At 40.9% G+C, this 12,403-nt stretch overlaps 1 protein-coding gene and 1 long non-coding RNA gene across 2 annotated transcripts in view; one reads left to right on the top strand and one right to left on the bottom strand.

The window, feature by feature from the left end:
- The first annotated feature begins 4,342 nt into the window (after positions 1–4,342).
- Positions 4,343–12,403, top strand: part of ahr2 (aryl hydrocarbon receptor 2) — a 54,032-nt gene continuing 45,971 nt past the window's right edge. The window contains exon 1 of the mRNA XM_053617171.1: positions 4,343–4,872. Coding sequence (XP_053473146.1) covers positions 4,799–4,872 — 74 coding nt within the window. The 5' untranslated portion in view covers positions 4,343–4,798. The remainder of the gene's footprint in view (positions 4,873–12,403) is intronic.
- LOC128603004 (uncharacterized) lies at positions 5,229–11,656 on the bottom strand. Its single transcript, XR_008384926.1, has 2 exons — positions 10,888–11,656; positions 5,229–10,124 (listed from the first exon to the last, which is right to left on the bottom strand). It is a non-coding gene; the product is annotated as an uncharacterized LOC128603004 (long non-coding RNA).

The following is a 12,403-nucleotide window of genomic DNA, read 5'->3' as shown; positions in this document are numbered from 1 at the left end:
AGTTCTGCATGAGTATGTGTAAAGTTATAGTCCTGTATATGTGTAAAGTTACAGTACTGTATATGTGTAAAGTTACAGTACTGCATGAGTAAGTGTAAAGTTACAGTACTGTATATGTGTAAAGTTACAGTTCTGCATGAGTATGTGTAAAGTTATAGTACTGTATATGTGTAAGTGTACAGTAGTGTATGAGTATGTGTAAAGTTACAGTACTGTATATGTGTAAAGTTACAGTACTGCATGAGTAAGTGTAAAGTTACAGTACTGTATACAGTATGTGTAAAGTTACAGTACTGTATATGTGCAAAGTTACAGTTCTGCATGAGTATGTGTAAAGTTACAGTACTGCATGAGTAAGTGTAAAGTTACAATACTGTATACAGTATGTGTAAAGTTACAGTACTGTATATGTGCAAAGTTACAGTTCTGCATGAGTATGTGTAAAGTTACAGTACTGCATGAGTAAGTGTAAAGTTACAATACTGTATACAGTATGTGTAAAGTTACAGTACTGTATATGTGCAAAGTTACAGTTCTGCATGAGTATGTGTAAAGTTACAGTACTGCATGAGTAAGTGTAAAGTTACAGTACTGTATACAGTATGTGTAAAGTTACAGTACTGTATATGTGCAAAGTTACAGTTCTGCATGAGTATGTGTAAAGTTACAGTACTGCATGAGTAAGTGTAAAGTTACAGTACTGTAGTTGTGTAAAGTTACAGTACTGCATGAGTACATGTAAAGTTACAGTACTGTATATGTGTAAAGTTACAGTACTGCATGAGTATGTGTAAAGTCTCAGTCCTGACTGTGTTCGAAACATAAACACTGATAGCGGCCAAACAGTCACGACAAGACAATGGTGCGTTTCTTTTATCTGCCTTGTTTTTCTATTAGCTCATTGAGCAGATTCCAAGCTTTCACCCCACCCTCTGTCTCTTATTTGGTTTCGTTCTATTTGAGCATGTGTATATGTGTGTGTGTGTGTGTGTGTGTGTGTGTGTGTGTGTGTGTGTGCTTCCTGGCTGGTGGCTGTATAAACAGCGTGTGAGGAGACAACGCCTCAGGTGAAGACTCAGAGGCCTGACTCGCACAGCCACAGAGTGCAGACACCCTTTTAAGCACGTCTGCTAAACACAGATACATACACACACACATACACACACACACACACACAAGGGCAGGTGAATCTAATTTACTAAGGCCTAAGGGCACGTACACATGCTATCAGCTGAGCCGATCAGACAGACGCTGTGTGTTGATCGTCAGGTCCAACCCAGAACACTTTAATCAAATTAGATCAAGGGTTGAGTTCACACTACACACACACACACACACACTATTACATGACAAATAAAATAGAGAACAGAACACATATTGAGAGAATTGTAAGAACTACACAACCATATTTATTACTGAATTAATTTTTTTGTTTGATGTTGTTGAATTGTTTATTATTTCATGATGTACTGAGTGTGCCCATAAACTCTAATGGATGTCACTATGTCTGACAGAACACAGTGTTCCCAGTGTACCATTTCACCCATAATTTGTAGAAATTTTCTTTTACGTTCAGCTTCCGCCGTACGACTGCCTGTGTACGAGCTGTTACTATAGAAACGATAACTCGTTAATATAAACCGCATTAATATAAATCTGTGGTTTGCAGCCGCACTATTATCAGAGCTGCTGCTATAGAAAACTAATCAACACCTAAGAGTCCAATCTAGCCCACTATAGTACAATATCACACTGATAATTTACTACTTTAATCAGTATCGAATTATTCAACTCGCTATACTGCTTACATCTTGATATCGATCCAGCTCTCATCTACCGTAGTCTGTCTGTTGATCAGCAGTATGTGTTGGCACCCCACTACCATGTACCATGTCCATCAGTGGAAAGGGACCACCACTAGATCATAAAATGGTTGGTTTGGTTGGTTGAAATGCTAAATATCACACTATACCTGATTCTTGACATGTTCATAAGGTTTAAATAAGCAATTTGTGCAAAAAAACAATGAAATGTAACCTAGTCGATTTGGTTTAGCATGCACTAAATGTACATATCATCACAGATCAAAATCATCAAAAGAATGATTTGTTCAGACATATAATATGAGTTAATGTGTTAATTCCTGGTTAGGACTGAGATATAGATCTCGTTAAAAAAGAAAACCACCACCAACAACAACGCAAGACTCCATTCCAGTGATGTGTTTTTTCCCCCTCCTTCTCCATTTCTCCTTGGTTGAGTCCCCTTCGCCACAGTAATGGGACTTTCATTACTTTATCAGTTTGAGTGAAGTTCACTAGATAAGCGGTTTGAATCGATTTCACTGTAGGCAAAAAGGCATTACTGCTATCTCAGACAGTTTCCTTTTCAATCCGGATTTTAAAAAAAACAAAATAAAAAAAGAAGTTTAGAAATGGAAAAAAATAGTCATTTGAAAACTACAACAATAAGCGATTGTGTTCAAATGATGTTTTTGACTTGTTCTCCGTCTGCACCTGAACCTGCTTTACTGCTTTATTTAACATAGCACAGTTAGCATGATGTCACTCGGGAATATAGTGCAAAGGAAATCGTTTCGATTACAGTGATTTGAAGTACGTGCAAAAAAATAAATGAATAAATAAAAGAACTTATAAGAAACATAACACATGAAAAGGTTTTTAAAACAGAACACGACTGGACGTCAGTCCAAACTGACAAAACAGAAGTAAACAGCGTGGAATGATTAGGGATTAAGTTGTATGGTGTTGACAGTGTTGGTTCTTCAGTAGCCAGATTTTTGAGTTTCTAGTGAATGAGCTGGAAATTGTCATATTTCAGTTGAGAGTGAAGCTCTGCTCCAGCCGTGACATGCCTGACTGACCGGCCAAGAGAACTTTTCCTTTCCTCTGGCAGCTTTTGACTGGAAGCAACTGTGGAAGAAATTTCTCAGGAGCTGTAAAAGTAAACACTGAACACGGTTAGCAGTGAAGACCTGCTTATTATATTTAGTATGCACGCTTTATCTTTTTATTTCTTGCCTTTTTCAAAACACAGGCTTCACGTATCATACAGGTGTTCATTTGACACAGTAAAGAAATCTGTAAAATGGTAACACGGTACTCTAGGACTTTATTAAACACACTACATTTAAACTGAACACTATAAGATGCTATTAAACACTCCACCTGTTCATTAAATACTGTAGTTCACTTTCTAAAATACTCCATATATTCATTGAACACTGGGATTTTATTAAACACGCTACGTGTTAATTGAATGCTGTTTTGTTTTTTTATGAAACACTTTGTATTAATTGAACACTAAATGATTTGACTAAACACTGAATGTTAATTCATCTCTGTAGGTTTTATTTAAACACTACAACTTAATTAAGCACTGTGGTTTCTGTAGGCTTTTATTAAACACTCACGTTGTAATTAAACACTGTGGTGTTTTCTTCAGTACTTACATGAGAATTGAACACTATACAATTTTATTAAATACTACACGTTAATTGAGAACGGTATGTTTTTATTTAAACACCATGTTAGCTGAGTATTGTTGTTGTTGTTGTTATTGTTTATTAAACACGCTACATGTTAATTAATTAATTATGTGATTTAACACTCAGATGGCAGTGATCACTTACACATTAATCGCATGTTAGAATTTTTTTATTGAACGCTCTACGTGGTAATCAAACACCATAGAGATGTAATTAAACGCTCTACATGTTAAGCAAACACTGTTAAAATGGAATTAAACACTCTACATGTTAATTAATACTGCGTTATTGTTCATTAAACACTCTATGTTAATCCAACACTATAAAAATGGAATTAAACACTGTGTTAATTAAGACTATATAATCTTTAATTAAACACTCTGTATGTTAATCCAACACTATAAAAATGGAATTAAACAATCTACATGTTAATTAAGACTATACCATTTTTAATTAAACACTACGTGTTAATCAAATACAATACAATTTTTATTAAACAAACTTAAACTTAAATTAACACTCTTTGGGTTTTTGTTGTTTTTGTGTGTGTGTGTGTGTGTCTAAAAGTTTTCTCAAAAACTGAATTAAAGTCGATTTGTCCTCCTGAGTTAACGCGACTGTCAGTTCCACCTTAAGAACCCGAGTTCCTGAAAAACAGCTCCAGCCAATAGCATCGCTCCAAAAATTACCTGCGTCCGGGCTGAGCGCTCCTGATTGGTCAGCGCACTGTTGTCCGCGAGCTGTTTCTGATTGGCCGGGAGCGCGTCGCTATGAGTGGTGTCAATTGGCCAGATTGCACGCGCTCTCCGCCTCTGAGGAAAAGTTCACCAGAGTGTAGTGACAGCTAGCGAAAAACACACACACACACACACACACACACACGCGCGCGCACGCTCAGAAAGGAAGAAGGAAAATTCGCCGTCCTCACGCCATTACGTCCGTCGCCGAAGACGGGAAACTTTCCGCAAGCTTTTCTCCTTCCTCCTTTTTAAAAACAAAACAAAAAAACTTTGGATGTATCGGTGTGAGGGAGGAAGAGAGTCGGCTCCGTTTCCCTTCTCTGACTTTCTCTCTCCATGTGAACCGACTCGGAACCGAAACCCTTCTCTCTCGGTCTCACGCGCGCGGATTTAACACGGATAAACCGGAGGACACTTCTTCTCTCTCTGTGTGTGTGTGTGTGTGTGTGTGTGTGTGAGAGAGAGAGAGAGATAGTGTGTGTGTGTGTGTGTGTGTGTGTGTGGTGATTATTGTTTTATTTTTATAAGGAGATAAATATTTGTATTTGTTATGAACACTCACACCATGTTGCCCGGCGGCGGGACGTACGCGAGCAAGAAGCGGAAGAAGCCGGTTCAGAAAATGTGAGTCGAAACTTTTTTTCTTTTTCTTCTTTACTTTTTTTCCCCCTTTGAAAAAAAAGGGAAAAAAAACAGTAACGTCAGACGACGAGGAGGCGCGCGCGAGAGAGAGCTGCGTCGCGTCTCGTGCGGCCCAACTTACTCCTCCGCGATACTTTTCAGCGATTATAACAGCGACATAAACTTCTAATAATGTTGTTATTCACGTGCAACACTAATAACGTGCCATGCTACAGGTGTTTATATTGCATCAGCTGCACTGTTTGTGTGTGTGTGTGTGTGTGTGTGTGTGTGTGTGTGTGTGTGCACGCGCGCAGCCATATGCAATGCAAGTCGGAACGTAAACGCAGGCTAACATACTTAGCTGATAATAACAACAGTGCGTTTGATCTGAAACATGCATTCATGAATTAAACACACAAGTAAACAAGTGCACTGTTTTTTTTTGTTTTATTAAAAAAAGTGTTTCCTTACAGATATGCAAGAACTTGAACTTGCAACTTGTTACAACACAACTGTTTGTTTGCTTGCTTGCAAACTTTCTTTGCCAAACATGCAGTGTGTTATAAACTTAATACATAAAGCATATAAACTTGTAAAAACTTTCCCCCAAAGTATTTTTTTTTTTGTCTTAAAGACAGCTGTGTTTCACTGAAGTCACTTTGGCAGCATTTACACTACATGGTTCAAGTGACCCAAGTCCGATTTTTTCCTTCCATCTGGAGCAGATCGGATATGACCCATGATATTCTCAGATCCGCTTCAGGCCTCGTTCATATGTGGGAATAAACCGATATGAATTGGATATTCTCCTGTCGGTACCAGTCGTACGTCATTGAAAAAGCGACGGCGGCGTATGACGTCACTTCAGGTGGACACCATCCGAGAAAACACGTCTCTCAACAAGGGCTCTCTTCTTTAATTTCTCCGCCTTAAGAGGCGGGTGTTCTGCTCAACTTTAAATATGGTGCAGAAAACTAAAAGCTTGTGTTATATTTTCGTCTGCGTTCCATCGCACATTGTGGCGTTTTTTTACTTCCTTTTCGACCAAAGCTTCTGGTGACGTCTACCTCGGGTTGTTTCACGAAGTGTATAATGTAAACACAGATATCGGATATATGGGTCACTTTTAAAAGAAGATGTAAGCGGGTCGTCTAAAAGAAATTGGATATAGTCAACGAATTGGAATTGGGCATCAAGACCTGCAGTGTAAATGCAGCCAAAGCGCGCTTTTGCCTCACGGTCCCGCGACTTTGACAGTAGTGTTTCTGCTGTCAGAACTTTTCCTTCTCGCCGCAGAGGTGCTATGAAACGGACCTCTTTAGTACCTTTGGTACCCTTAGTGCCTGAGAATTTGTGTGTGTGTGGTGCCTTTTTACAGAGTGATTAAAGGTAACAGTGATCAGAGGTTAAATTATTCATTTGTTTGTTTTTACGCAAGATTTTGATGGTACGACTGCATCGGGCGAGGGGGGACAAACAGACAAACCAAAGAAACGTAAAGTAGTTTGTAATCGTAAACGTACACTTTTGTTTCAATTTTGTGTCTCTCTGTGTATGTTTTTTGGTTTGTTTGTTTGTTTTTGCTTTGCGTAAATCGCTGTGGTGTGTGTCCCTGAGTAACGCTCCCCCCATGGGCGGAGTGAACAACACTCTCATTTAATGGTTCCATTTCCCCTCCTCTGACTGCTGAACTCTCCGGTCCACCTTAACATCCGGGCCTTTTGTGCTGCAAAGCCTCAACTCTAGTTTTGGCAAGCGCGCTTTTTGGGTCGCGTCCAAAATCAACTACTACCACACTAAGCAGTATGGAGAGGGTAGTGCGCTACGTTCATACACAAAAATTCTGTGGAAGTTTCTGTTTGGGTTGAGTGAGGCAGTATGGCGGATGAGCAGTCGACGGTTTAACGGGTCTCGTCGCGCCGGTAGTGGTGGTGTCCTGTTTGGTCACACTCGTTAGTACGGTAGTGCGCGGGGGGTTTGTGTGTGGTGTTTTTTTTTTTTTTTTTTGGGACGGAGCCTCTATATTAATCATAATCGAGGCGCGCGGTGCTCTCACGCGATGCTCGCATGAGGGAGGGGGTGGTCGGGCTTCGAGGATGTTATTGTAATCCGATAGGCTTTCTTTTTTTTTACACTCCCCCTTATGAGAACACGTTTTTTTTTGTCTTTTCCCCTCTTTTTCCCCCTCCGTCTCCTCCTTCTCCTCGAATTAACATATTTTTAAGTCACGCAAGCTTACACAACGGCGGTGGAAACTGACTTTAAAAAGTTTTTTTTTTCCCTTCCACGTCGTATAACTGGACTTTAAGCCTCAACTTAAAAACACATAGAAACGTTCCATTTGGCGCACTGGTTGAGTTTTAAAAAGAAAATAAATAATTTTGTACGGTTTTTAATTGAAACTCATTGTGTTGGGTTTGTTTGGGTGTCACGGTAAGCTAGCGAAGAGGCAGCCATTTTAACAACATCCGGGTAACTTGGTTGAATTTTACACGGGTACTCTGAGGTAAACTTAAAAACAGCGATTCCTGTCAACAAAATATGAGTTATTTATATACTAGCAAAAGAAAACATAATTTAGTAAAGAAAATAATATATATATACACACACATAATTTATCAATATTATTATTGATAACCAAATATTAACGTCCAGTCGTTTCTGTTAATAACAGTCACTCATTCATTTTGTCCGGCTCGCGCGCTGATTAAAGGCGCCATGGTAACGGATCATTCCACTGATGCCTGAAATAGGGGGGAGCCTGTGAGGGATGCTACACGTGTTTAGTCCTGCCTCTAAAATAAATAAATAAATAATAAGAACCTGCAGGACATTTCTTATTGAATAAATGTCACTGTGTTTTAAAAGGTTGTGGATATTGTTGCCTAGCAACCACGTCACCCTTTGAAGCGATTTTGGCTGAATCCCATGTGCCTTCCTGCCTTCCACAGTGTCTGAGCAGGGTGATGCGCTCATGACGTCATCCCCTATTCACTGTGTGCATATGGGAAGCCTTTATCATGGTTATCTTTATGAATACTGGACTTAGGAGTACAAAAACAATGCCAAAAAAAAGTGGGCGTGGACTGAACTCAATATGGTATGCATGCTGCTGGTGTCCAAACAAGGGGTTCGTCTCTGTACACTCTGTCCTTTACAAGTACACTAGATAGGGGTTGAAGTGTGCAGCGTTGCTGTTGTATCCCTTAATATAGTGCACTGTGTACTTGTCATGCTCTGACACACCTGAGAAAGCCTATTAATGGGTCACTGACCCTCAGACAGGTAAATTTACATTGATCCTTTATGCAGATGCTTTTATACAAAACACACCAGCTGGACAAAAGCGCGTGACCAAAAACGCTTTAAAATCATAATCACGATTCAAATCTATAATCACGACTTACGAACAAAACCTGTCTTGTCGCACTTCATGTTGTTTTTTTTTTAATTATTATTGTTTTTTTTAATCAAGTTTTAGTTTGTAGGCCTGGGGTTCAAGAATGAATCTTTGAGCTGACTGAAATGATTCGACTCACGATTCGTTCGTTTGTTTGTTTTATTCGATACTGAAGTAATTCTTTGATTCGAAAGACAGTGTATTCACTTTAATACACTGAACTAATGCTGCAACTAACGATTATTTTGATAATCGTTTAATCTGTCGACTATTTCTTCGATTAGTCAGGTTAAAGGGCCAGTGGAAAATGAATGATTTAAAAAAGGTATATTTTAGTCAGAGTTATTGCTCTTCCTCTCTATTGCGCGAGGTGTGATTGCAGTGCACCGGCGTGGACTCGCGCTCGTTCAGTGAAGTTTAACGGAGACTCGCTCGCTTTCAGGACGAGACTTCATGTAAAATGGAAATACTGGCGTGACTTTCTAACATTTACAGATAAGGATATGAAGGGAAACATGTCCGGAACACGTTAAACAGCACACGCAACTGTCGCAGCGACTGACACGATGAACCACGTTAATACACTTACCAGTTTGTTTGAAGCGCTCAATATAAAACGTTCTCATGTTTTGGACGAGCTGGATCCTGCACTTTTCCCTCAGCAGCAGCTCACTCTGTGACCTCCGCTGTTTTTCACACGGGTTTTATTCATAGAAATGCGTTTTTCTGACCGTCGTGAAGTGACGTCCCTGACGGGGTGGGGTTATCCGCAGTGACGTCACTGACCCGATTAATCCGTAATGACGTTCGCTGTCCGTCATTTTAATTATCGAATTTATCGATTAGGTGTTCACTTTTCACTTTCAGTGTTATTCAGGATGTCTTCAGAGCGTATTTCTAACCGTTTATACACACACACATACATGCACATTTTGTGGCATTCGTCACACTGTTCGTTTTAGCTTGTTATTTTGGTAACTTCCTATGAAGGCCATATCTGTAATAATCTATGAGCGCAGTCATATCACGTTCTAATGCGTAGCTGTCGTTATTATGCTTTACGAGTAGCGTTCGTAACGTGCTATATCACCGAGTTCCACTTTACATAGTGCGTTATGAGAAGATATACTGGTGATGTAATGCGCTGTAAGCGCTACTTATAGTATAATCCATTCTTTTAGCGATTTATGAACTGTAAGCCATTGATAAAATAATTAAACGTGTTTATAATGAAGTGTTCCTTCAATTCCTTATGAATATATTTTCTATGTAGTGTTTATACATGTGGCCTTCAGAGAGAGTGGATCATGTCAGGTAAATCGTGATTCAGTGGGGGGGGGGTGGTTTAGGTTAATCACAGTCTTGGCCAATCGCGATACGTGATCATGACATTGCTAGTGGTGTGCTAGTGTATTTCTGTAGTAACGTAGGAATGCTAACGTTGTAGCTGTTTTGTGTCCTCGCGGTGCATTCGACTTGCCTCAGAAGTTGGTACTCGGCTTGTTCGGACACTCTCGACCTCCGTGTTTGGGACGCCTCCGTGTTGGTGTTTTGTCAGCGACGCGCTAGCCGAATGCCGCGTGTGTTTTCCTCAGAGCAGTGACATGTAGAGAGAGCGTTGGAGATTTTAACACACGGACGGGTCTGTATGCCGAATGACGGAAAGCTAACGTGCGTACGTCCAGTGGAGCTCGTTTAAAGGGAAGAAGTGCTGCTGTGTTTCCTGCTGATGTCCGAGCCGCCATGTTGGTTTGAGTCGACGTCGCTCTCTGAACTCGGGGGGTAGAGGAGACCTTCGGTGGAGGGCAGAAGTTTCCAGGTGTGAGTTTCAGTCGAACGCAGCGTAAGTCCCCTGGAGATTAACACTCGGTTAATGAAGTGAAAGCTGTCAGTAATGATTAAAATGTCATGTGAAAACACACACACACACACACACACACACCGAGCTGCAAATGATCCAGTCCTGATACTCATTAATGCACGTTACTGATAATAATAGATCTGTATGAGTCACTGGCTGGTATATAAACCTAGAGCTAAAGAGGAAGCACACACACACACACACACACACACACACACTGCTGACTCACAGGCTTGTCGGGGTGAACAAGTGTGGAACTGAAAAAGCTTATGTATATGAATATAAGAGCATTCAGTGAGCAAAGTCCAACAGCGACTCGAGGAAAGTTCCTGGTGTACAGAGTTGGGTTCCACATGTCTGTGTGTGTGTGTGTGTGTGTGTGTGTGTGTGTGTGTGCGTGTGTGTGTGTGTGTGCTTTACTCTTTATTAAAGTCACCTGCGTGAAGTTCACCCCTCCGAGTTCAGCGTTAAATAAATGTGTGTTAATTTATGAAGTTTCCATGGTAACAGTCTGTCTGGGATGGTCATGTCAGCTCATACACACACACACACACACGTATATACACATATATACACACGGCTGTATCTCAGTACGTGTGTGTGTGTGTGTGTGTGTATGTATGTAGACACTTAAGTGAGCCGCGAGGGCGTCGGGTTCTCCAAGCCTCACACAAAGAGCGCATTCAGCTAGTGTGTAACTTGACTCTGGCTTCTCACACACACACACACACACACACACACACACATTATTTACCTCTCTCTGACTGTCTCTGTCTTTCTGTTTCACTGTATTTCTGTCGCTTTCTCTTGCTCTCTGTCTAACACTCTCTTTCTGTCTCACTCTCTTTCTGTCGCTCTCTCTCTGTCTTACTCTCTGTCTCTCTCTCTTTGTCTCACTCTGTCTCTCTCTGTCTCACTCTCTGTCTCTCTCTCTTTGTTGCTCTCTCTGTCTCACTCTCTTTCTGTGTCTCTCTGTCTCTCTTTCTGTCGCCGTCTCTCTCTGTCTTTATCTCTTTCTTTCTTTCTCTTCCCCCGCTCTCGCAGTCTCTTCCTATATACACACATACTTCTTCTTTCCCTCTCTTTCTTGCTGTCTTGTGATGTTTTTCAATAAATAAAAATTTTAATAGTTGGTAAGTTGCTGTGGTGTAAGAGGAATAAAACACCTGCGGACGTGATGTTATCGGAAAATAATCAACTTCAGGGTGGTCTCACACACACACACACACACACACACACAGTGATTCACACCAGAATGCCATACTGGAAGCAAACCTTTTTTTCCTGTGTGTGTGTGTGTGTGTGTGTGTGTGAGATCAGAACCAGATGTGTGTGTGTGTGTGTGTGTGAGTTCAGCAGGGTTATCAGACGAGAACGTGCCATTCCAGTGGACGTCGCCCAATTAACCAGCCGAGAGACCTTGTGTTCTTTCTTTACCATGATGGAGTGTGTGTGTGTGTGCACGTGTACTTAACAGCAAGGAATCATGGGAGTTTACAGTAAGATACAGTACACTCAGGTTCCTCTGCCCCCTGTGCTGGAGAATCATGAGAATAATGACTTTAAGAACTCTGATGTTATACTGAGTTCAAAAGGAACCTTCTGGGAACACCGTTGCTAGGCAACTCGGGAAACACCAATCGCGTGCTAGCATTGCAACGACACGGTGACCATGGAAACGCCAAAGAACTATCAACATATTCCAGAATGTTTTTCACTGTGTATTACGCTGTAATAATTGGAACACAGAGAGTCGGGTGTTCTAGAAGGTTCCAGTTATTACATTGTAACCCACAGAGAGTCGAGCGTTCTAGAAGGTTCCAGTTATTACAGTGTAACCCACAGAGAGTCGGGCGTTCTAGAAGGTTCCAGTTATTACAGTGTAACCCACAGAGAGTCGGGTGTTCTAGAAGGTTCCAGTTATTACAGTGTAACCCACAGAGAGTCGAGTGTTCTAGAAGGTTCCAGTTATTACAGTGTAACCCACAGAGAGTCGAGCGTTCTAGAAGGTTCCAGTTATTACAGTGTAACCCACAGAGAGTCGAGCGTTCTAGAAGGTTCCAGTTATTACAGTGTAACCCACAGAGAGTCGGGTGTTCTAGAAGGTTCCAGTTATTACAGTGTAACCCACAGAGAGTCGAGTGTTCTAGAAGGTTCCAGTTATTACAGTGTAACCCACAGAGAGTCGAGTGTTCTAGAAGGTTCCAGTTATTACAGTGTAACCCACAGAGAGTCGGGTGTTCTAGAAGGTTCCAGTTATTACAGTGTAA

This window comes from Ictalurus furcatus, chromosome 27 (assembly GCF_023375685.1).
Source record: "Ictalurus furcatus strain D&B chromosome 27, Billie_1.0, whole genome shotgun sequence".
NCBI classification, from domain to species: domain Eukaryota; kingdom Metazoa; phylum Chordata; class Actinopteri; order Siluriformes; family Ictaluridae; genus Ictalurus; species Ictalurus furcatus.
The sequence above is the reverse complement of the archived record's forward strand: the minus strand, read 5'-3'. Positions and strand labels throughout refer to the sequence as shown.